General features: G+C 37.5%; 1 protein-coding gene across 1 annotated transcript; it reads right to left on the bottom strand.

Annotated features, from left to right (window-relative positions):
• On the bottom strand, positions 1 to 25,774 carry LOC139722665 (X-linked interleukin-1 receptor accessory protein-like 2). Its single transcript, XM_071633961.1, has 10 exons — positions 25,541 to 25,774; positions 23,679 to 23,804; positions 14,683 to 14,806; positions 12,057 to 12,232; positions 10,097 to 10,355; positions 7,027 to 7,166; positions 5,567 to 5,725; positions 4,442 to 4,579; positions 2,747 to 2,844; positions 1 to 998 (listed from the first exon to the last, which is right to left on the bottom strand). The coding sequence occupies exons 1-10, from the start codon at positions 25,620 to 25,622 to the stop codon at positions 633 to 635; spliced, it is 1,668 nt and encodes a 555-aa protein (XP_071490062.1). The 5' UTR covers positions 25,623 to 25,774; the 3' UTR covers positions 1 to 632.
• Positions 25,775 to 27,677: the final 1,903 nt, after the last annotated feature.

Below are 27,677 nucleotides of genomic sequence, written 5' to 3'. Positions count from 1 at the left end.
AGTCACAACTCATGCACATAAAAGATCCCGCTTCATTCATTCATCGCAAAGAGCAGGGTGTTTAACCCGGTAAAGTGGTCCCACCTCACATCCAACTGGACCCCACAGAAGACAAGCTTAGCATAGCTGAATATGGGCAATCCAGCCATCTTCTCAGATGGATATGAACAAACAAACAAACAAAAAACAAACAAAACTCACTTCTGAATGTGCTTCACGATGTCATCTGAAGACAAGCTCCCTTTGATATTGGGAGGGCTTGCCAAAGAGACTTGAGTATTATAATGCCATGTGACCCCACAGCACCAGAGCACCAAGAATTTTCCTCACAAGATGGGACTTCAAACACTGCCTATTCTTAGATTTATTCTTCAAACTTGCAAGCAGCAGGATAAATCCTCCAGAAAATCTCCAAAAACATGAATTAAACATAGCTGACCGTATACACTTTTCTTTTCCTACCAGGAAATTAACCTTATAAATTTTATGCAGGTTTTTCATGCAAAATGGCTACTAGGATGTTATACTTGATTGTGACAGCATAGTTTTAAAAAGTTTTGCATGTTTGAATGCAGCTCAGTAAGTGAATTTTAAAACAACTTCTAAAATTGTTGGAGGTCTCTCAGACTGGGCTAGACCACTCTATTTCTACTGTTTTCTGTGCGAGTGGCCGGCATCTGGAGCAGAAGTTTCTTCTCACATTTTGCTTGCAATTTTTTCTGCCTCCTGCTCATCGCTGCATCCTCGGCTACGAGATGGTCCTCCAGTCTGTCACCCCCCTCCTCTTCCACTCCAAGGCGTAGCTCTCCCTCTCCCCCCATCCTCTGGGGGGCATTGTTACTCCCCTGAGGTTTCTCCTTCCAGATGATGCAGGGAGACAGCTGGACGATTCTGGTGAGCTGCTGGTCTGTATTCAGGTCGGCCTGAGTGACGTCCCCGTAGAGAATGGGTATGACTTTGATCTCTCGTCTCAGGATCTGATCCGTGGCGAGTTCATTCTGTAATGCCCATCAAAGAGTCATCATCAAAATTTGACCAGCTGAACAACAACATCAGTGCAAACTTGAAATATCAGTGTGCAAGACAAACTTGGTCATTTTCTCTGATTCAACAAACTTCTCTGCCTCTGCAAAGTCTAAATTTAAAAAAAATATAATATATGTAACAGCAGGGCTAATACAGGCCAATATTTGGAGTGAACATGAATCAAACTTCAACATGTGAACTCCAAGTGTGAGTTTGCTTTGGAACACCTGAAGATATTCACTAGCTGAAAACAAAAAACAACAACAAAAACTGAGGACAAAAAAAGTAAAGCTGACCAAGACATAGCACTAATTTGATGCTGTCTATTTAATTTTCAGTTTGTAGAACTAGTGTATATTTTGATGTGAACACCAAAGCAAGCTTCAGAACAGTTTTGTTTGTTGATTTGTATGTACTGTACTGTATAGACCGATTCTGTGACACGCTATGTGTATTTTTGGCATGGGCAGCGCCATTAACGCGGTGTCTTAGCTGACCCCCCCATCCCTCTCCCCCACCCCCTTCCGCGCGCGGAATGAAAAACTGATGCATGGTCGTTTTAGCCAATAGGCGTCTTGTACTGAGTGCGCGAACGCTTGCTTAGTGCGCGAACCTTTGTTACAAGTGCGTGATAAACATGTTGCCCGGGGGTGGGGGAGAGGAGGGGGGGTCGGCTAAGACACCTCAAAATGAGCTCATGGCTGCGCCCAGTACCACAAATTGTCTGCTGCCCTCAACGAACCTGAATCGGTCTATATATGCCACCTATTCCAAAGGTATTATATTATGAGATCTCTTTTTCTTTTGCTACATTTTTTAGTTTGCTACATTTATTTCAAGAATTGTGACTTGTAAGTTGATTTCCTGAGAGGTTGAATTTGGAATCGAGAATTGCATTGATGAAATGAAAAAGAAGTATTATCATGTATGAAGGGAAAAGATAGCAATTTCCCACCTTGGACATGATATTCAATGTATTTGTTTTACAATATAGTACCAGTACACAACATTTTCACAAGTTGTTACTATTACAAAAGTCAGTCAAGGCATAAAAATTGCAAAGAATAAAAACACAAAGAAATATAAAGCATAAACAGTCTACAGGAAATAAAACACAATATATTCGAGGCACAATTTTTTTTCATGGCATGAAATTTTCGCAAATTGCTACTGGCATTCAAAGCATATAGTGTAGACAAAAACTTTCATGTGCATTTTAATTTCGCGAATCTTGGTTCTCACAAAATTCGCAAAATTAAAATGCATGCAAACATTCCTTGTTTTACAGTATCTGGCACTTGCAAGGATTCTCACTGAACTCCTTGGCATACTCCTAAAACACATTCTCCTTCTCTTCTTGATATTTTTTAAGTATTGCACTGCCAACTGTTCTGCAAAGGCATTTGAAGGGTTTCACACACACAATTTTATACAATGTATGTACCTTCTGAGGTCAAAACAGAGGACCCCAAAGTAAGAGGAAACCAAATTTGGATCAAAAAGATGTCAATGTACAAAACTTGTGAAAAAAAAAAAAACACTACTGAAACTTAAGTTAGGCTTCCAGTTTTCATATATATAGTTGAAAGATTATGTTATACCAAACACTGAAAATAGATCTCCAACCCAAACATTGTATGTTTGCAAGTTTTTGAGAGTGTATGTTACGCTTGTTCCCACTTTGCCCATCAAAATTTCAATTAGTTTGAAAGTAACTTACCAGCAACCGACTGTGTCTGGCGTTTGAATACTCTTTGGAGATGATGAGAATACACCGTCTACTCTGTTTCATGTAGTCTATCTCTTCAGTTATGAGGGCTGCATATAAAAAGCAGAAGGGATTCATTTGAAATACTCTCAAAACCATGGCAATATTAAAGCTTAAGCATAGTACTCAGAAGGACTCAAAATTCATCTTCCATTGTTTGGAATTTGCTTGCAATATATTGGAAAGCCCTACCAAAGAAACTTGTCTGGCTGACACGATTTGCCAGGATATTGAGTTATTTTGTAGTATCTTGAGATCAAAAGTGTGAAATAATTGAAGTCGGTGTATCCAACTTTCAAGAGGTGATACATGGGAGACGTACGTATATACACACTTACACATTATCATACACAAGCATGCATATATTATAAACTTCAAGATAAATTTTTAGATTTCCATTTATTTCGGGCCACTACATTTCTTTTTCAGGCGGCCAAAATATCAACGAGGCTACAACTGAACACTGATTAATCTGGTGCTAATTTATGTCAATGTAGGGCAATTTGTCAATCAGTTGCAATATAAACATCTTGATGGAAGAATTTCATTAATTTGAACACACTATGTTTGTCAATGCAAACATAATGCACAGCTATTCATATATATATATATATATGTGACCCGCTACAACAAAATGATCCTAAAGTCGGGCGAGGTCGATTATTTGAAAATTGCATGATATAATCCCCTAATCTTTCTGCTTTAAATTGATATATAACACATTTTATAAAAATAATCGGCTGCGGAGATATCGATGTTTAAAAGAGAGCATGTCGAGACGTCTGGAAAATCACTGTTTCGAGAAAAGCGCCCTAAAAGTCTTCCTTTCGACGCAATCGCGATCAAGGGACATGCAAGTCAGTTTTCACCTCTGGACAATAGAAGGTAAGCCCCTAGCAACCCCCGAAGAGTTCATTCAAGCACATCAGCGTCGGCGGTCTCCTCACCAACCAATCAGTGACCAGGATGTGAAAAGCAGCTGAGCATAGCGCACTCCGCCCGCACGCACCAGTCGACTGGGCAGTGTGCGAGCTTTACGCTTCGGTTAGCAGCAAGCGGCAAACTGATCAATGAGATCACTCTGGTCGTTGTTAGGGGCGGAACCTATCTGTGGCACTCAATCCAAATTTTCGAACCAGTTTCTGCTTCGTTGAAACGCAAAAAAAAACATGGCTCAGAAAAATGCTATTTTTTTATTTTTCCTTTGATCATTTTGCTTCAAAATTTCGACAGATGATAGAAGACATGTTAGACTCCAATAATATATCAAAATCAGAAAATCGTAAGTTTTGACCAATTTTAATGCTCTGACTTCAAACTCGATTTTCACGGCTTCGACCATGCGCGACTTTAGGACCTTTTTGTTGTAGCGGGTCACATATACATACATACAAATGCACATCTATATCTATCTATATATATACATACAAATGCACATCTGCACAGATAAAATCCAAAATTTTCCATGTTCACTTCATTACAAAAGTGACAAGTTGGCCCAATCTAAGAAAAGGAATTGGATTTCTTTAACCCGTCGAGGACGAGTCACGAGTATACTCGGGCAAGCGTCTATGGGAAATGCGTGTTGTAGCAAAATCAAACCGTCCTCAACGGGTTAACAAATCTTTTTTGAGGGGCATTTCTCACCATTGCTCACAGCAGCATCAATATCTTTAAGCCAGACTGTGTAGTTCTTTCCCTCTAGAAAGATCTTCAGGAATATGGCAAACTGCAAGTCATCTGCTGCGTCACTGTAGCTGATGAATGCGTCACACCGATGTCCATCTGTGACAATAAACATACAGGTCAATATACTACTTCTACATTTTCCAGCAGTCATGTTAGTTACTGAAATGATGTAACATACCCTAGTCCTTTCTAAGCTTTGTACATCTATTGTTGCTGGTGTCTTGGAAACAAATCACTAATGAATAGAGACTACCTAATCCCCTTTGTCCTTTCTGTGTCGTCATGGCCTTGTAAATAGGTCAAGTATATTATGTGCTGTGATTGGTTAGACTGCATTGTGTAATCGTGTGGAAAAACTCAGTATAGTGTACGGTCGTGCCCTATACTGAAACATTTACGACATGCCTACACTTTAATTGTATACACAGCGATACTGTGCAGCAATACTACGTAGTGGGGACGTAGGGCAAAGCCTACAATACTTTCAGCATATTATAAGACACAGAGAGAAGAGCACAAGACACAAGAAGTATGAGTTCATACCCAAGTCTGCTCAGCACTGCACTACTGGGCTGTACATATGTACACAAGATTATTCTTATACTCTCCCTGCATGAAATCAATAGCAGATCTCGTTGGGCCTAGACCTATGAAAAATGCATGTTTATCAAGGGGTTCATTGTTCTACTGCTGCACCAGCACTGGACTGTAGAACTCCAAATGCTAAATTATCCCTCTTGCAGTTCTATTTCACCTCAGCCTACGGCCAGTGTGAAACAAAACGGGACTCAGGATAATTTTGTATTTGTCGTTCTACAATAAATCCAGTATAGTGCACGATGGAGCATGCAATAACTGTATAAGGCAGTCTAAAAAGGTTATTGTTTTTTTTTTTCCAATCTTTAATTTTCATCCTAAATAACAGTTGAAGCTTTAACTGAAAGTAAAAAAAGTATTTTCCCATTTTCTTCAGGTTGAAATAGACTCGTGAAAGAACAGCACTACAGTGAAAAGTAAGATCCTTGTTTCAGAATCAACGTGCAACATCCAAACTACCCCTACACCAGCATCACACAGACGTACCATTTTCCTCCAGCTTGCCGTACCGATTCTTCCACCACAGTTGTAGAGTCAGATGATGCATATAGCATGTGATGGTAACCGTGGCTACCAGGGTAACCACAAGGACCAGTGACATCACTATGGCAATGGTCAGCCTCACACTGATAATTGGACCAGGTTCTGCCATGGAAAAAAAAACCAAATGAGATACATGAAATATGTTTAATCTTCAATCATTTTTTTTTCACAAGTGATTTGGTCTGATGGTTTTGTCAAAAGCCTTATAATATTGTCACAGGTGGTGGATATATGAGGGGAGTGGCCTAAAAAATTTTTACATTTTTTGCCCTCTTGCATTTTGTCTCTATGTAATGTGTTAATCTGGTTTAAAACATTTACTGCAAATGGTTCAATTTTTTTTTTCTGAAGCCATATTTCATTGCAGTTGTTCATTGTGAGGGCAACAGCAATGAGATAAATTGACCCAGTCTTGTATATTCTTGTAGAGTCCGATATACTAATCAATTAATCATTGACAGTACACACTAATGGATATTTGGGTGGGGAGAATCTTTTTGATATCATCTTGTGGTAATTAATGCCTGCAATCAATGATAGCATCAGGAAGGAGTAACAGAAATGGTCATAATTCTGTAAGTTTTTGTATGCATCAAGGAAAGTATTACAAAAACCTCTACTGCATTCAACACTGGAAAATTAGTGAAGCTATTAATATTACAGAAGAGCATATGAACATGCACATAACAGTGAAACAGCTTTCAGTGCACTCTAAAGAGAGAGGAACAAGAAGTGTGGCCTGGGCACCTTACGAAAATTGCAATCAAATTTCAATAAGGCTTGATTCGCCACACTCATACTTTTCTCATGCAGAGCAGTGTGCCAAGTTCAGGTTTGCTTTAATACTGCGACAGTAGTCAGAAAGCCTTTTGAAAATCACTGATGCAGACTGCACTAATCTTGTTACCAATATATGCACAGTAACTTCATCTTTTTTTATTGTAATGATATATTATACAACTTTTCAATTCATGGGTTAAGATGGGATGTGCCGCGTGTACTATATCAGGTAGATTGCTTGCAACAACAAAAAAAACTTAATGAAAGTTATTTTGAAATGGGAAGAAATTACAAAGATAGACATAAACACGAACCTGACATGAATAGGCGCACAGTGTACTTCTGTTACAACAAACATGGTTATAATGAAATTCTGGTTACAATGAAGTGAAATCCAGACCACAACATTATCAACTCTATGTTTTTCATTGTTTATTTTTTCGGTTTATAACAAAATTTTGATATAAGGAAAGAAAACTGCTGGTCCCGAGAACCAGAATTGGATTAGAGTTTGGATTGGGCTCAGGATTAAGCTTAGGGTTAGGGTCAAGAAAAGGGCCTAGGGTAATTGTCAAGGGAGGAGGGAGTATTTGTCATGGAACCATGGATAGACATTATCTTACTGAAAGACAGGTTGACGCTCGTGCTGTTGGCTATGATTCTCCCATCCAGGGTGTAATTTGCAGCAATGACATACTTTCCTAAAGCTTCTTCAGTTATGTTTCCGATGAACAGATGTATACCAACAGACTGCACTCCAATGCTGTAGAGTGAAGAGAGAGAGAGAGAGAGAGAGAGAGAGAGAGAGAGATGAAGCCAGGCTGGTAATCATTAGATTTGATGATCACAGCAAACATTGAGAAGATGGAACTGAAACAAGAGACTGGGGGTCTCGTGCTCACCTCAGAGTATGGCAAGTTCACCTTCCAGTCATTCTTGGGCAGGGGGCAGCTTTGAGAGCTAGGGGCAGGGTGTCCACTTGCATACTCCATCACAATAGTAACTTACAAAGTTTGACAATGCAGTTTGAAAAATAAAGAAGAAAAAGACTTAAAGCTCTATAAATTCTTATTCTAGAAAAGAATATTTTTGAATATTTCCTAATTTGGGAGGTTTGGGCCCCCTGTGGCCCCCAGGTGGAGAATGATGTCTATTCGAACAAATTGAGATCCTATTTCCCTAGGAATGCTACCTGCCCAGTTTGGTGAAAATCCATCAAGGGATTTCAAGGATTAAGATGCACAATTTTGGCACACATTTGGATCCCTCCCCCTCTCCCCAGGCTCCTATGGGAGGGGGGGGGGGGCACCCCCGGATCTGCAATGAACAAACTTGAAATTATAGTCATCCATGTACTAACTCATAGTATCAACTTACAAGTAGCTTTATCACTTCTGGTTCTAGAGAAGAAGATTTGTAAATATTCCTTAAATCCGGGAGGTTTGGGCACACTGGGGGACACCTTGGGGTAAATGGTGCCCAGTTAAACAAATTGAGATCATAAACTCCTAGGAATATTAATCATAAATAGGCCCCATCTTCTCTAGATTATACAATATAGATGAACAAATTAATGTCACAGTAGACTTTCCTCACATTTTGCTTATTTATTGAGGAATTGGATGGCAATCACATGGAATTATTACACTCTCTTGATAATGGTTACTGTCCACATCAAACACCAGCTCATGTTTCGTCTTCTCTTTGCTACTAAAAAAAGCTGTTTTGCCAATTTTATTGTACAAGAGTAAAATACTCCCGCCACTGCCAGGTACCCATTATCTAATTGAAATAAAACCATCACACAACCAGTCTAACAATGTGGTGATTTTTTTTTTTTTGCGTGTTCTTTCACAGAAAATTTGACAGTGACAGCATACTTTCTAAAGCTCTCTGTATGCTTGTGTATGTTTTTGTTTCACTTGATAAGAAAAATCAATACACAGTTCAGTCAGCAGAGTTTCGCAGTAAATTTTCAAAGCTTTGGAGCTTCCATGGCTCAATGAGAAGACTACAACAATTTGTAACATCACTGCAGAACATTTATACAAAGAAAATATAGCGAGCATTCAAAATGTTTCAATTCTTATAGCATAATGAAAAAGTAATCGACTTACCTCTTCCAGAAAGCAGGGAGAATTATATCACCCTTAACATGTATCAGTAACAAGTATCAGGAAGAAACCCAAGGCATATGTGACCCGCTACAACAAAATGATCCTAAAGTCGGGCGAGGTCGATTATTTGAAAATTGCATGACACAATTTCCTAATCTTTCTGCTTTAAATTGATATATAACACGTCTCATAAAAATAATCGGCGGCGGAGATATCGATGTTTAAAAGAGAGCATGTCAAGATGTCTGGGAAATCACTGTTTCGAGAAAAGCGCCCTGAAAGTTCTCCTTGCGACGCAATCACAATCAAGAGACACGCAAGTTAGTATTCACCTCAGGACAATAGAAGTTCAGCCCTAGCAACCCCCGAAATGCTCATTCAAACACAGCGTCGGCGGTCTCCTCACCGACCAATCAGTGACCAGGATGTCAGGAGAAGCGGTTAGGCATAGCGCAACCCGCCCACACGCACCAGTCGACTGGGCAATGTGCGAGCTTCACGCTTCGGTTAGCGGCAAGCAGCAAACTGACCAATGAGATCACTCTGGTCGTTGTTAGGGGCGGAGCCTATGTGTGGCGCTCAATCCAAATGTTCGAACCAGTTTCTGCTTCGTTGAAACGTCCAAAAAACATGGCCCAGAAAAACGCTATTTTTTGGTCTTTCCTTTCATCATTTTGCTTCAAAATTTCGACAGATGATAGAAGACATGTCAGACTCTAATAATATGTCAAATTCAGAAAATTGTAAGTTTTGACCAATTTTGATGCTCTAACTTCAAACTCGATTTTCACGGCTTCGACTGTGCGCGACTTTAGGACCATTTTGTTGTAGCGGGTCACATATGTTCTTTTCATAAGAGTGAAATTTTGAGGAATTCTCTTTATATTTTCTTTATGCTGCGATGATGCCACAAAATCTTGTAGTCTTCTCATCCAGTGATATTCATAGCTTTTCAGCAGATTGTCTGATTTTCCTCATCCTTCACTGATGTGTACTATTAACTCTGTATGTGCCTTGGTGTAAACTTACATAATGTGCCACATCATTCTGAGACAGCAACATCGTCATGCTTTGGGAAAACATTGTGCTTTTCAAATCTCTGTAAGTTAAATAAATTTTGGTTACCCTGGACATGTAATGAGCAAAGTTGAAGAGAAAATGCAGAGCTTTGCTTTGATGTAAATTGTATGACAAATCTATGATTTTTCTTTCAAATAACTAGTAGCTGTATTATTGTAGAGGCATGACTTTTGCACACAAAACAGTGCCAAAAACTTAGAATTTACTCGCAAATCCAGTAGGAAACACCACTTGATAGTCAATCACCACATAAAATCAAGCTACCTGTAACAGGAATGGAATCACAAGAAACGTTTCCATCGTCCTGTGGCATTTGGTGATTTATTGATAGGTTTGGGCGGCTTTGTGCGATTTGAGGAGAATATGAGAAGTCAGGCATGCGAACGTGGCACGTAAAGAATTAATATTGTTGCATTCACTCATTCCTCATGATTGAATATTTGGGTTTCATTACCCTTTTACCCACAATGCTTCTGTAACATGGCCATCAACTCACTTGTCTGTAAAGCAGCTGTGGCCATACTCCAGCTGGGTGGTGTAGTTGTTGGTGTAATCATTCTCTGGGCTTCTCATAGAAAGTTCTGGAATCGGCACAAGGGTTCCACTCTCATTGAAGAACCACTGCACGTCAGACTGCCTCGCTTTGTCACCTGCGCAGAACTCGCAGAAGAAGTGGACATTCTGGCCCGGCGCCACTGCCTTGTCAGTGCAGTTTGGGGTTCTGGGTATGATGAAATTGCCTGTAAATGGCTTCTCTGTATGTTTTTTTTGGGGGGAGGGGGAGGGGGAGGGGGAGATGTTTCAGCAAAACAAGCAACACATGCACTTTCGTAAGTTGGAAAGTTGAAGAAAAGTCACAAACTGTAGTCATACAATACACACTCACTCAAATAATTGGAATATATTGAAAAAAGTATGTCTGCTTATTTCATAATCAAAACAAAGATCTATGAATAGTTACATGACATGAAAAACAGAATGTTTTCCCATAGCATGCCTGCGTTGCATTCTCAGAGTAATGCGGCACACAGGGGGCTTACATCATGACGCATAAAGATGAACAGAGATTGCCAGTTTCTAATCCTTCTAATCCTTTAACCCGTTGAGGATGGGCTGATTTTGCTACAACACGCATTTCCAATAGACCCCTGCCCGAGTATACCACTTGGGACTAGTCTCCAACAAGTTAATTGTGTCACCATGGCCTCTTATAGAATGGGTAGCGAGAATCCTGCGATCTGATTAGTCGAGAGCTATGCGTTGATTTTTACTGGCCGCACGCTGAGTCACAGTGGTAAACATGTTATCACGCACTTTTCAAGAGTACGCGTACTTGTAACAAAGGTTTGCGCACTAAGCAAGCGTTCGCGCAATCAGGTTGGCCATGCGTCCAGTAAAAACTAATTGCACGGCTGGCCGTGCGTCCAGTAAAAACTGATGCATGCTCGTTTATGGCAAGCCAAAAGTAAATGCATCCAGTCATTTTGTCATCGGGTAACACAATAGAAAAATGGGTTTTTGGCAAGAAAATTACCCATTCTATAAATCAGATGACGCACATGTCTTTTCGTGCGTCAGTCGGAATATAGTGTGCATGCGGTAACTATGGAATTTAGCCTAAACCCACTCGGCTTCGCCTCGTGGGTTAAGCATTCCATATTTACCTTATGCACACACTACTGACTGATGCACTCAGACCTGTGCGTCATTTGTATACTATTGGATAGAGGAATATTGCTATACCTGAGTGGGCTTGCTAATCTCCAACTAGGTCAAGATTAGGTGGGTATCTGAATGTGATGAAATGTTTGATGGCAAGCTATTAAAGCTGATTGCCTGGGTGCAAAAAGGGATAATAGGGAGCTTTAGATTTTGACGCGCAGACGTATGTGACGACGAGTGCGCTGGACGTTCTCCTCTCCCCTGCGTCATGCTGAAAAGTAGCTTTAGATTACGCTGGGACGCAACGTATAAAAAATAAAATCGCGTCCCCAGATGATCAGTGCATGAAGTAGTTCTCTACGTTGCAAACTGTGCGGACGTAAAATAGCCCAGTACGCGTAGTGAAAAACTCAGGCGACGCAAGCTAAAAATAAATCGACTTGACGTGTGCTTCTGCGCACGCTCAGAGCATGTTTTTTTTCCTTTGAACGTCCGCGCGTCTAAAATCTAAAGCTCCCTATTGCTGAGAGCAGTAGAAGTGCATGGACTCCAGGGCCTCACATTTCATAAAACTTGTTATCAATAACAAGTTATGATAGTTCTAATAAGCTACAGAAATCTTTGTATCTGATTGGCGGAGAGCAAATTTGTCACAGAAATGTGGCAGTTGTTACTGATAACAAGTTTTATGAAACAGAACCGTGGTCAAGCTTATCATGATCTGCTACACATCTTTGTATTAACTTCAAGCACACAGCACACACTTTATAGAACAGAGAAACCACATTACCAACCTTGCACTTGAACATGAAAGTGTCTCTGAACAGACTGTGCCCCATTGGACACAGTGCAGGTGTAATTCCCAGCAGCATCCCTCCATGTTTGTCTAAATCTGAGTGTCTGGTTGCATTCCGACAATTCCAGCTCCAGTAAGCTACCGTCCACAGTAAGATTAAATCGGTACAGAATGCTGGCGGGCAAAAAAGACACACATACATACATGATGTTATGTTTATCTATGCAAAGCCACATAAAGGAGGCAAAATGCAAAGAGATCGTAAGTCCACATCTGACCAGGCAGGCAGGTTTGATGATGTTATGGGGGGGGGGGGGGCCTTGGAGGACCCATGGTATCAAAAATATTTAAAGGGATGGTATAGTTTTAGATGGGATGGGACTTCGAGTTTTTAACTGTTTTATGATCATTGTTTTTCAGAAAATGAGAAACCCTTTATGAAATATGAAAGAGCATATAATTCTAAGAGGAATTAGAAGTTTATTCTATAGAAATTGGTTTTGAAATGTGATCCTAATAGAAGGTGGGACCCATGTTTTATTAGGATTGCTTTGTTTTAGTTTGCTTTTGAATATATCTCAGTCATTTGAAAATGATTTTCAGTGAATAAAATCTGAATTCCTCACAGAATTGTAAGTTCTTCAGCATTTTATAAAATGCTTTGTAAGTATCTTGCAAAAAAACTAAAAGCTGAATCATCATCTCAACCAACACTATATCACCCCTTTAAAGTTTTACAAATATTCCAGTCCTTTAGAAAACAGGATCCTTCATTACATTTGAACACTGTAAAACTACAGAAACTGGTGTTCCACAAGAGCACCTCTACAGACATTTTGACAATCAATGAAGTCACTAGTTCCAGTTTTGCTTCCTGTTTTTTTTTTCCTTAAAGAATAAAACTCACTAATAATTGATGTAGTCCCATGTATCCACATCCCTGTTAGCATGTTCAAGTGAAAATTGTCTTCAGCAAGTTTCTGGTTCATGACACAGTGTGCTTTGAACAAAGTCTGGAAGAAATGGAAATAGCCATGATCAACCATACAAAATGCATGAAACACAAATACACATTGTCTTATTGAAAGGCAGTAATGTCTCATACCAAGGTACCAAATGATAAAGATGGTATGAGAAACCCCATTTTGCAAGTTTTAAAAGAGAACTTTTAATTTTGATAGGATTTGGAAAATTCTCATTTTGCATGCTTCAAAATATGCCAAGTCTTTCTGCTGCCACACACATTCTGTGCGATGACAAGAAAACCTAATGTGGATTCTATACAAACATCAAACAATGGACAAAAGACACAAAAGGAAACCATGCAAAGCCCACATAAAAATAAGGATTGAGTGAATGCAGCCATATGTACTGACCATCCGGATAAAAACCTGCAAAAAGGTGCAGATTAGGATTCTCATTAACGGACCAAAATAGTCATTTGGGTTGATTGAATCAATTTTTAAAAGAGTGTCTTACTTGGGAGAGTCATCTCCTCTGGAAATCAAAGCCAAAATCATGATATTAGCAATTTTCTTGGACCATTTTTTTTTTTGACAAGCACTGCTTTCACTGTGATCTTCATTGTTGTTTCTGCTCAGCACGCCTGAGTGATCCTATAATCCTTACACCCTCTTTTATTCCTTTTCTATGGAACTGCAAATTTTAACAAGTTATATATAATTTTAAAGCATTGAGCTTGCTCTCTTGCAAAAATGTGAAAGAGGAAATTCATTTTGGCTACTTTCTGTGGGTTATAACTGGGCAATCACTTTAGTAGAACACATCTGTGAAAGTTGGAGGCAAGTTGGACAACTGATTCAAAAGTTATGCAGTATTAAAATTTTGGTGTCATCATTACTGGATAATGCGACTACTGCAGTTTATGATGTCATTCTGGACAACAATATGAAGAAAATACAAAGAAACTTAGCATATTTTTACTTTTCCAGCACAATAGAACTAGAAGAGCACTTGACTTTAATACCTCTTTCACAAAGCAGGATGAATAATATTACTCTTTTCATATGTCTCTAACAAGTCAATGGAATATATATTTTTCATGACAAATGAAATTTTGCAGACTCTTTCTTATATTTTCTTCATATTGTTGTCCAAAAAGACGTCATGAAGTGTAGCAGTCTCCTTATCTAGCGATGGCGGCTCTGAAACCTTAAAATTTCACAACTTTTAAATCGACTGTCGTATTTTCCTCAAACTTTCACTGCTGTGTTCTGCTATTTATATTGCAGCTTTCACTCAACCCACTTTTACTTTGGGCTTTAGTTTCTTTCATAGTGTACACACTTACCCTACACCATGTAAAGTACATGTTCTCTTGGCCCATCTTGCACAATCATGATTGATAATCTGAAAATGCCTTACAATTCCACCAGCAACACTCATATTATCAACTGACATGTTCTGCCGCTCTCAGGTGTTTTATATCTCCCCCAGCTAAATTCTTCTGTATAACTTTTATTCAACTATTATCAAAAATTAGAATAATTAGCAAAAAATTGTACATACAAAAATGCTACAAAAACCTGACCTTCAGCAATACTCTGTGACATAAAACTTATTGATTCAAAATGTTTTGGCTTGGATTTAGGAACACATATTACCCTTCCTTTCTCCATTCAATGGCGCAGAAGTTATTTGCAGAGCAATCCAGCCAGAGAAACCCCCCAACTTCAACACTGACCTCTGCATTGTATGAGGAATGGCAGAATTCAGGAAATCTGGAAGCTGAAAATGAGATGTGTGGAAACTATGACAATTGGTGATGATAATCAACACATCACTACAAGAGGAGTTAATGAATACGGTACATAGAACTTTGATATTCACAATTTATACTATACAGCATAACTTATATTTTATAAATATTGCTTAATACATGTATAACTGCTATATAATTAATATATGAGTACTTCATATATTTGACCTAATATTCAACACTTATCTTCACAGTGACATGAATAATAATAATAGCTGAGCTTCGGTAGTGCATATAGCAAATCAATGTTCCCTATGTGCTTTACCATAACATTGTTACTGATAGCATTACTGGTAACGATTCGTAAAAGACATTAAAAAACTTCAAAATGTCAAAAGCAACAATATTATTACATAACATATATTGCTGCATTTTTATAGTAGAGCTTTGTAAATCACATACAAATTTTTTATCATGTGATGTGAACAATGATAACTCTCATTTTTTTGGTTACAAAGGATAAAGAGATCTGTACTGTACATGCTCTTATTTTTCAATCATGGTCCATGTGTTGAAAGTAAACAGTGGGTCCAAAATAGTATTAAGGTATGGAAACACACTCGGAAATTGTCATATATGTATGATATCACATTCTCCAAACTTCATATTGAATGCCTCCTATGTGGACATTTACATATCTGGATGTTAGGCTGTCAAACCACATGGTGCTGAAACCCTGAAACCCTGAAATTCTGTAGACCTCCTATACTCTCTTAATTTCTAGGATTTATTTTTAAGTCCTAAGGATTTATTTCTTTAAGTCCTAGCGGACTGTAAATACAGACAAAACCTTAGGACTTAAAAGTAAGTCTTAGCTAGGACTTAAAAATTTAAGTCTATGTTCGACTTAAATTTCAAGTCTATAGGATTTATTTTTTAAGTCTTATTAGATTACATTTAAATCTTTCTTAGACTTGTTTTTAGAATAAATCCAGCTTGGATTTAAACGACGAAAGACTTATATTAAGCCTTCCTTGGATTTATTTCAAATAAATCCATCATGGATTTAAACTCAGACTACTGAAAATGACAGCCAATTGATGCACTTTCTTCACATGTAAAGGTCTATTTATTTTATCAAAATCAAACTGATGCATTTTTCACAAACATCGATAAGTTACAAAATATAGAGATGATTGTCATACACATGTAGGCTCCAGAAAAAATGAAATACGACATGATGAAAACAGAGCATATTTTGCAATAGTCTCAGATGGTCACATCTTCACATTCATGTTACTGATGCTTCTTTCACTGTGTTCTGTAAACAAGTTACTAGATGACTGGAACCTTCATTGCCAAATAGATTACTTTTTTTCACTTTTTTTATCTTGCAAGATGACTCCATACGACTCGATTCAGACTTTCAATTTATGTATTTCTTTCCCTGGTGAGCATCGTTAAGTCGTAAGATGGAAACTATGAACAAATAAGATTACGTATGAATTCTAATAACATAAATTTTAGAAATGATGCTGTGTAATAAACAATACAGCCTGCATTAACTTGACGTTTAGATTTACACGCTTTGTCCCATGCATGCAATTTAAAGAATTATTTGATTTTTTTTTTGGAATGATGCATAGTATAAATTTAATCAAGAGGGAAGTAAAGGCCAAAATTAGTGTAATCAAATTAGAAAAGAGAAGAAATTTCCCTACACAGAATGGTGCAAAGACTATGAAAATCAGCTACGAAATAAGGAAGATATGCCTCTTTTCAATTTCACACATTTCCAGAAAACAGATCTTGTCCAGTCTTTATGAACGTCCAAATGAGGGAATTGATTACCGTATGTCATTCCTTCAAAATATTTTTACACTTTTCACTTGCATGTATTTGCATATTCATAGGGACTAGTCAAGAAATGTTTTCTGAAAACGTGTTACATTTCCTTATTTCTTACCAGACTTTCCTAATTTTTCCACTATTCCGTAGGGAAAATTTACAATTAGATCCAAACTGTATTACATACAACAGTAGGGATCAAGAACTATCTGAACTCTGAAGTAAATTCACCTTAAAACATTAAGAAGCTCAAATAACAACTATCATTCTAAACTTATTTCTAAAATTCCTTGAATATCGATTGTCTGAAATGGATTTACATAAGTACATTTCCATACTGCATTTTGGTAGACAAAATGTTTGACAAAGAATGTACAAATTCCTGCTTAATCTATTGATATTTAAGAATCCATCTCAACTGATGACAGGGAACCATCTCAAGAGACTGTTCAAGTGAGATGGACCACTAGTTTCTTAATTACTTTGATGTCATATTTCGTAACAAAGCACTATGTCGAAGTGATGCAATCTGAATTTTTAACTAGAACTATCACTCATTGTGATTAATATACCCCCAACCACAACTGAGGGAATTAGCTCAACCAGGATTATTTTTTCTTACTTCTTAATAAAGAAAAAAATTACCATGGCAATGCACTGTTCCACCTCTCAAATCAAGTGCTCAAAAACTGAGTGAGCAAGATAAATAAACTGACGATTTCTATGGTTTTTATTAAAAATTGTGTAACCATGGCAACACAATGTTGGACATTAAGAAAAAAATGAAGTTTGCACAACTATAGGCCCTATATCATAGCCGTCATATGTGCCAAATTTCAAGCCAAATGCTAAAAGGGTGAGGGGTTTAGTTGAATTCACATTAGTGTATCATTTTCATGCAAAATATACTGTTACCATGGCAACACATTTTAAACACTGACAAAAGATTTTTTGCTCATCTAGGTAATGTAGAGGTAACATGTGCCAAATTTGAAGCCAAAATGCTCTAAACAGAGACAGGAGAATCGAAATGTTTGTATGTTTTTCATTGAAAATGCACCGTTACCATGGCAACACATTGTTTAACAATGATAAAATATGAAGTTTGCATATTTCTGAACTACAATGGTTGCATGTGCCAAATTTCAAGCCAAATGCTCAAAGACTGAGGGAGTTACCTGAATCCAAAATATTTTTGTATGATTTTCATTCAAACTATGTTGTTACTATGGCAACACAATGATCAACAATGATGAAAGGTTAAGTTTGCACATCTACGTACCATAGTGGTCAGTTGTGCCAAATTTCAAGCTAAATGCTCAAAGACTGAGGTTGTTACATGAATCCACAATATTTTTGTATGCATTTTAGTGAAAAGATGCTGTTACCATGGCAACGCATTGTTCACCATTGATGAAAGATAAAGTTTGCACATCTATATGCTAAAGTGGTTGCATGTGCCAAATGTCAAGCCAATTACTCAAAGAGTGAGGGAGTTAACTGAATCCACAATATTTTTGTATGATTTTCATTCAAAATATGCCTTTACCATGGCAACACATTGATCGACATTTACGAAAGATTACGTTTACACATCTACATACCACAGTGGTCTTTTGTGCCAAATTTCTAGCTAAATGCTCAAAGACTAAAGGAAGTTAGCTGAATCCACAATATTTTTGTATGTTTTTTGTTTAAAAAAAAGCTGTTACCATGGCAACGCATTGCTCACCACTGACGAAAGATTATACACCATATATATACCATATATATACTATATACCATAGTGGTCATGTGTGCCAAATTTCAAGTCAAATGCTCTAAATTTGTTTAAGGTGCCCATCTGCGCTGAATCTATCCTTCCTCGTGGGTTCAAGCACGTACTTTGGCTGGAAAACCAAAGTTTATTTCTTTATAAATAGAGAGTTTCATAAAGTGTTTAGCCACAACGTCATAATGAAAATAGCAACAAATCAGCGCTCAATAAATGTGATGGACAATGGCTCAACAACACTGTGGGAGTGATGAAAATTAGGTAATCGTTGAATAATTACAAAAGTGTTCAGGGGAACTTAAACTTTCTTCTTTCAATTTAAATCATATCTATATGCCAACTATCTGGCATTACTTTTTTTTTTCATCATCAACCAGACATAATATACAGAAAACAAGCCAAAGATGAACAATAAACAAATTGAAACTGGACATATATAAAAACTTGAAATATTGTTTAAATGTTCACGTAGCAATGCAAATGCAAAAGTGAGGCACACACATACATGATAGTACCTCTAAAGGAAACATTGCGGCATTAACTTTCCTTATTGTGTTAATTGTGTTATTTTTATTTAAAAATGCACCAAAAAAAAAATAAAAGGAAGCTTTACTACAACCAGGGCATGACAGATATGCTTCTTGTGTGCATGGATTTGTAGCTCAATATAAATGGAAAAGTGAGGCACACATAACATAACTCAATATCCATAACTCAAACATTATGCATGATAGTATCTTCAAAGGAAACATTGCAGCATATTACCTGTGTTACTTACTGCGATTCAAGAATTCACCGAAAATTAAGAAAACTTTGCTGCACATCAGGGCAAGTCAGATATGCTTCTTGTGTGCATGGGTTTGTGGCACAATGTCGGAAAATCTTACTAGCATCATACACTGACGTGTTCTTGAAGTTCGTGGCTAATGCCCAGACCGAAGCCCTCACTTGGGATTGTAGCAGTACATGAATATGCCGCCACAAAATCAAAGAATGCTTCAAGCACCCAAGCATATTTGACGATGAAGACACAGTGGGCTTTAAAGAGTCTGTCAAATTCTTGCTTCCGGTCATCTCCAGCCTGGACTTAGTATGGTGTTGTCCAGGATGAGAAAATACTTGATGTACGTCTAGTCACTCCCTTATCTGACTAGGCAGGGCTGGCTGAAGGTGGCATCTTTAGCATCACTGAACTTCGCACTTCTCGCTCGTGATGTATACGTTTCGCGCGGATCAACTTGGCGTTTCCCGTTTGCTAGGGCTTTCAGGCGGGAGAATCTCCAGATCAGAAGATGCTTGGCTGGGGTTGGAGTCTCTGCATCAGCAATGCCATGAACATTGGTTACTACCTGAAAAGAGATTAAACATGTATAGCACTACTGATATTTCGAACTAAATTTCACTTGAATCGTTTGAGCAAATGACAAAGGCTACAATTATTATCAAATAAACTTTGCATCACACAGAGGGAAGTTAAGTTCTCAGTGAAAGGGCACTCTGGATGGAAAAAATATTAAAATATAATTTTAAATATTGATCTTAAATACAATGTACTAATAACATATACATCACATACCTTTTAGTTTGTGATGTACAAGTAAATATTTCTGATATATTTTGGAATATATTATTTTAAAACATTTTGTCTTATCTGGTAAGCCTCAAGCCTTGAAAAAAATTCCCAGAAATTAGATTACTTTTTGCCATCATCGGGGTGAGGCCTACTTGATATTTACATGTTCCAGACTCATAAGATATTTGATGTACATATTATTACAAATCAATAGAAGTGAGCATGCATTTTTAATCCTTAATTTAATGAATTTAAAAGAAAACTGTCAAAACACTGTACATACCCCTACACAATACTCATTGCTGAATGTTCTAAAGTTTGTTTCAAAAACACCGGTATATCAGAGAAGAAAACTTTGCATTTCTCACGACAGCATGAGAAATTCAGATTTTTAAATTCCACCTGTTACTGAGTACATGCAGATTCTACACGAGTCTTGCTTTGTAAGATATGAAGCTCAAATATTCTTCTCTAAACATGAGCTGGTACTTAAAAGCCCAATGAAACATGCATATTGATAATTCTCAAAATTGGAAGCTCAATGATTTGATCATAAACTGATTTCAAGTCTATAAACATTAAGCATATATACTGTACTTACAGGCACATAGTCATTCTGCACCAGGTACTGCTGGGCATCCCTCGGGAGCATGAGAGGTCCTCTCCCTTTCTTCTACATGAGGATGTTGGGTCTGTGAAGCATCGCTGCAAGTAGCGACATTCCACACAATTCCTATAGAATGGAACACAATACAAAATATTTTTTTAAAGTATTTCACACATTCTCTTTAACATATTAGATATGACGTATTGTATCAGCTATGACAATCCCTAACATTCAGTCTTCGACTTATTATCAATATTAGTCTACGGAGAGCAAACTCGTACACATTCACTTTCCTGAAAGGGGTAATAGCAATGAAGCATAAACAAATGAGAAAGTTTTACTCTTACACTTTGGACAGAAATTGTTCCAGTAATTATAATCAATGCCACAAGATCTATGAGGATTGCCGGAAGGACTTACTGTCTCCATCCATGTCTTCATATCTTCTTAAACGATGTCTTGCAACTAAGGGTAGTTTCGCTTGGCAAGTGCAAGATTCTATTGACGTAAAATGGCCCCCATCTGTTCACCATCTCCTGCACTTTTCTCGGTACAACTGGGCAAAGTCCGCATTGATCTGAAAATAAACACAAAAACTGTGAAATATCACTGATAAGGAAGTGGAAAATGAAAAACAGAAACGCTTGACAAAAAAAAAGGAAGAAAACAAATATGCTTCGGGGGTATAAACGGTCGCCATAGCCACATTTCTAGATTTTTATGTAATTAATAATTTCTTATTGGTCTCGAGGGTTGTATTTCATGCTGGAGGAAAAAATGAGACCGATATCTGATTTTTGTTTCAGATGTTATCGTTAAAATCAATTTTTAGAAATACCAGGGATGTCTTGCATAAACACCAAATAGGGGTAGTCCTGACAGAGTACTCCTTGGAGTACAAATTTATACAAATAACAGGTAATTTGCATTCCCTTTATCTTAAAAAATATCAAAAGTAAAAAAAAAAAAAAGGCCTCATATATTGTAAAGCTTCACAACATTCTCTCACTGGTGTATGTGATGCTTAATGCATACATCTCAGCCAGAAGTGTAGATCTGTAGAATTTTTAAGTCTAGATCCTTCTACTCAAACGCAGATCACCACATTGATTATGCTACAAAGAGAAAGACTGGAGTAGAATATCTTTATCCAGGTGCGAAATCTTGTTCCATTGCATGAGTTACTACTAGTAATCCCACACATTATTTGTTTCATACAACGCCTTCAACGATAACACTAACAGACGTACTAGTTCAAGAAAGAGTCTTGAATTTGAATTCAGTGCAGAAATGGCAACCATAAGGCCTAGGAATCCAGGCCTACTACTGAGTGGTAGTATTTTCATGGAATGCAAATCAGTAGCACATTCACATTACGTACACATGTACGCAGCCGAGTGCAAGTAGCATTGAATGAAGTTGTTTACTCCAGTAAAATGAGTGACAGGATGCACGCTTATACTAAGAGTGTTGAGTGCACACGCCAAAGGTAATTCAGATAATTGTTTATTGTGACATCAGACTCAGTAGACCTAGATCTAGTCATGCAATGGAACAGAAACTGTTTAGACATGTACTATTTTAATATGGGAGTCAATGGAAATTGGTGATGTCAGCCATGGCCCATGCGATAGAAGTTTTTAAAGTTCAGAGCTTGACGCCACTGCACTGGCATTGCAACATTGGCGCCCTAAACCCTGGGGCGCTCATCACACAGGGGGCTTCGTGTTCGGGCTGGTTGCTGTTCTATTTTAGCGCCCGTAGGGTCTACGTACTATTGGTGGCCTATAAACACAACGTTAAAAATAAAACCCATCTAACAGCATATGCCCTACATTTTATCACAGCATAGGGCATGATAAGGCCTAGAACTGTGCCTTTCTACGTAGAAATTGATAAATTAAACCTTACAAGAGTGTAGGAAGGGGTGAACCGACACTAGACGACAGTTAGGCCTACGGCTATGCTACAGTGTCAGTAGCCTGTTTTGCCCATAGGTACCTACTCCATAGCTTTACCTTTCAGTCAAGACACCAACATCGTAAATCATTAGGTAGAATGAGCGCTTTATAAGAGTCCCTGTATTATTACTTGCAGTTTCACCGAGATAGAGCCCCCCCCCCCCCCCCCAACAATACTAGTATAACGTTTATAGCCTACATGTAACTTGTTACAATGTTTAGATAGACACATAAAGCCATGAACAGCTAGCTAACGTTAGCACTGGCGCTTCAGGGATGGACAGCGCTGTATACAGTGGCAAGGCTCAAACTCGCCAAAAATGTAGTGCACATCTTAACATCTTTTATCTTTGGTTACTGAGTCCCAGAGTTATCAACCACATTCTTAAGCATTCATACAATAATATGCTCACCTTTAAGCAACTTGGTCAAGCTTCCGTCAGATCATGCCCTCAAAAAACTCCGGCCTGCATGACTTATGCCTTCAGGACCAACTGTTCAAGTCAATAATGTTTGCAAATGGCCGGTCGATGTATACTAGGACTGGTACAAGTACTGTACTATAGTACGGTACATGTGAATGTGTGTGTGTATGACTACGCTATCTAGCATCGCGCATGAAGCAAAGTGACGGCCAGCGCCAATTTCGGTTTTAGGCGGTTCAAGATGACGTCATTTACAAGTCATCTGATTGGCTGAAAGTTTAAGTCTTTGTTAGATTTAGATTGCAAACAGCTTCGACACTCAACTTTTAATCGAAGCCACCTAAAATAAGTCTTAAAGACTTAAAATATTTTAAGTCGTAAGAAAGATTTAAAATTTAAGTCCTAGAAATTAAGAGAGTAGTCCAGAACATACCATACACCTGGTATGTCTTCATATGACTCTGTTTATGCACCTTTCTATTCTATATCTCTCATGTAAACCAATAATGATAATAATAATAATAATAATAATAATAATAATAATAATAATAACTGTTATTATCAATATCATTATTATCATTACTACTACTACTACTACTACTATTACTATTATTCATCAATTTATCTATTTATTGGCATTTTAACATAAAATATGACAGAAAACTGTATTACATGATATAAACATTGTCCCAATCATACCCTTCCATACTTACCATCACAAGTCAGTTGAGGGAAGTCTTTATTACACTCAGCCGACTGATAGGGACATTCTGCCAAACAGCAAGAAGCGGCGACTGTCACCAGCAGCCAGAAGGTAGCAAGAACCTCCATCATAGCATCTGAATGATTAATGGATGCACACAGAAAATTTATAAAGGTGAATCATTAAACATTGAATTTGAGATATACAGTACTATATATGCCCACAAACTTGACATACACATACATAATATGGCATTGCTTCCCTGGTCATACTTTGTGTTGTATGTCAACTGTGCCATTTCCATGTGAATGTAAGTTATGTAACCATTTTTGTCATTTTCATTTGGCTGGAAAATAATGATGATAATAATAATAATAATAATAATAATAACAATAATAACAATAACAATAATAATAACAATAATAATAATAATAATAATAATAATAATAATAATAATAATAAATAATAACAATTATAATGATAATAATATAAATATAATAATGATGCTAATAATAATAATAATAATAGGCCTAGTAATAATAATGATAATAATAAAAATGATAATAGCATTTGCAAAAAAAGGTGTAATGTTGTAATAAGTACCCTTCAATGAATTGAGTGCATAAGTGGATGCTTACATAATTATGTGTACTTTTGCAATACTGCAGAGATCTTAGCTCAGACAATTAGAAATGTCATATTTCCATTGTTTACCAGACAGCTGTGGTATTTCATTTTCACAAAAAAAAAAATCCCTCATAAACTAGCTAATAAATGGAAGAGACTAGAAATTGTGTAAAAACTTTTTTCTTCCCTGTAGTACATTGTGCCTAGTAAAACTGCCCACTTGATCTTTACACCAAAAGTGTGACATAGGGGTACAGAAAGGAAGAAGTTTGTGCACTAACTTCATATAAATATAAAACTATTTTCAGATTTAATTTGCCTCTGCAGATTAATTATGTACTTTTCAGTGAAAATCAAGTAACCAAACAAACAACTCATAGTAATGGTTAGAGTGGATCAAATGGCTAGTTTCCAAAGTGCATATGTAACCTGTATTACTCTTGCTGTTCACTCTAAGTAAATGGACATTAATGATTACACCATGGGCTTTTAAAGAAAAGTCACACAATACAGTGATTATCAATTTTTCATAAACTCACATGCTGAAGATTGGAACAATGACTACACAGGGTTATTATAAGTAGGCCTACACTGTAAATTTATACCGTTGCGGTGATCGGAATGCCAAGTAACTCATATAGACGGCATCACATAGGTCTATACGAATATTATGAATCACAATTTGTGACTACAACGTCATACAAAATGCATATGGCCCTTGTGATATCTACACCATTATAGTAGATCACCTAAGAAGAGGCTTTGCCCACAAGGGTCACAATTAGTCTATCCAACTCGAAGCACTCCGACATCGGAACGATTACAAAACATGGAACAAAGACAGACTGCAGCTTCACTCCTGCCTGATACCGCTAACAGTATGGTTAACTGTACTTGGTTTGTACAAGTCAATCTGTGTACTACCACTACAACCGATACCAGTGACTCCGTGTTTCCAGGTTCTATACACTGGTGGAGTGAAGAGGGACAGCTCCGCAGAGACAATTAGCGACAAAGTCCGTCCTGTAGTTCCTGCAAGTGCAGATTATTAGTAGGAAAATCTTCCTCCTCGCTAGCTGTAGACTGACATAATTAACAAAAATCCGAGTGCCTATACACTCTCGGCTTCCCAGAGAATCCCTGATGAGATAAGACCCCTTAATTGTGCTCTCCAAACAATAGTGATCAAGGGCAATCTCAATTCTATACACAAATCATATCAAGGCTTGACAAGGATGGACTCACCATTTTTTCCTGTGATCAGCGACCAAATTCTCTTTGTAAGCTGGCGGCAGTGAAAGGCGATTCCAGTAGTAGTACTGTACATGTACTTACGGTTGATCGAGTAATGAATGTATTATTATTAAACAGGTTAATGAGTCGAAGTACTGCAAATTGCATGCAGCATGCTGCAGATCTACATGTCTTTGTCGACAGGTAGCTGCGTGCGTCATTTGACGATTCAGGATGTGAAAAAGGATATCGGTACGAACTGCTTATACATTATTTGAGGTGCACAGTAATCTACCAGCATTATGTTCGCTCATAGCGATACAGGGTGGGGGCGGGGGACGGGGCGGGGGTGTGAACAAACGTCTCGCCCAAAGTACAAATCTCTATAATTGCACCAATGGAAAATGTACAAACGTTCAGTGGTAACGGGAAATGTAAAAACTGTATGAAATCTTGATCAGATCTGTATCAAAACTGCGCATGAACCTTCCGTTTTCATTTTCTCCCCTAATGGATGTTCACCCCCGGTCTTCACCAAACTTGTTAGCATATGAAATTACAATGAGTACGGGGGAGGGAGGGGGAGGTGGAAATGGATACTCACTTAAAAGTCCCTAAACTATGAATTGATTTTATATTGTTCTTTAGAACAAAAGAGTTAAGACTAAGTTGGTGCTATTAAGATATAAATGACTGTATGTTCCTATAGTTTCGCAAGTTTGCTTATGGTGGATCCAGGGGTGCCCTGTGTCGTGGGGGGGGGGGGGGCGTCGAGGATCGATACGGCAAAACCTTTACAGTTTCAGCTCCTTATCGAATATCCTATAATGACAGTTTTTTTTTTTAACCCCACCAACTTTTGCACCAACTTAGAAGATAGTAGTCATATCATAGGGTGATAGAAAATGTTTACATGAGCACCTCTCCCCCCCCCCCCCCCCCCCCCCCCGGCCATCAGGGGGAAGGGGAGCCGCTCCCTAAATTATTATTAAAAAAAAAAAAAATCTGAACTATGGATTTTTTTTTTCCTCTGTAGACACACACACACATCATAAAAAAAGACTAAAGCTAAGCAGCTATATGATGATACGATGTATGATTATAGTTTCACGTTTGCTTATGGCGGCTCCAGGGGTGCCCTCCACTTTGAGGGGGAAGGGGGTTGGAGCAAAATTAAATTTTCAGTTCCTCTTTGCCTATATGACAGATTTTGCCCAGATTTTCACCAAACGTATAAGAATTTGATTTTGTTTGAAAGGGCACCGAGTTCATGGGGGTAGGGTGGGGGAGAAGAGGGGAGGGGAGCAAATTCAGGCCTCTATATGTATATAAATATTATATATATATATATATATATATATATATATATATATATATATATATGTATACTGCAAAACGAGAAATGTTCGCGTGCATTTTAATTTCGTGAATTTCGCGAGCGCCAAGATTCGCGAAATTAAAATGCACCCGAAATTTCTTATCTACACTATATGCCTTGAACGCAAGAGGCATTTCGCGAAAATTTCTTACCACGAAAAAGGCCGACGGCTCCAATTCGCGAAAATTTCGTGCCGTGAATATATCATGTTTTACAGTATATATAGAAGTAGTGGAACAAGTTCACTCGGTTGACAGCAGGTTCATCCGTATTCAGGTTCATCCGTTCACCAAGTGTATATATATATATATATATATATATATATATATATATATATATATATATACATATCATAGCCATATATATATATATGTGCATATATATATATATACATATATAGCCATATATATATATATGGCAAAATAAACTCTTGGTAATGACAGCATGAACTTGGTTTCTGTTTAATTTTTGATATCATTGCACCAATACGTGCTATGGACTGTACTTACTCAGATATGTACAATGTATATATATATATATATATATATATATATATATATATATATGTATATATATGTTTATATATATATGTGTGTGTAGCTAATAGATGGAAAGGTTCTCGTCTCTTTTCCTCGTTTCGTAATGGAAATCTATACTTCATTTTCCTTCATTATTCAATTCAATTCAATTCAATGTTTTATTTCATTTTTCGACAAAAAAGATATGAACATCACTTTTTGATAACAGAAATTAAGGTGCGTAAAGTATAAC

This window comes from Diadema antillarum, unplaced genomic scaffold (genome assembly GCF_040938485.1).
Source record: "Diadema antillarum isolate AM-2024a unplaced genomic scaffold, OU_Dant_1.0 scf00000014, whole genome shotgun sequence".
NCBI lineage: Eukaryota > Metazoa > Echinodermata > Echinoidea > Diadematoida > Diadematidae > Diadema > Diadema antillarum.
This window is presented reverse-complemented; position numbering and strand designations above follow the sequence as displayed.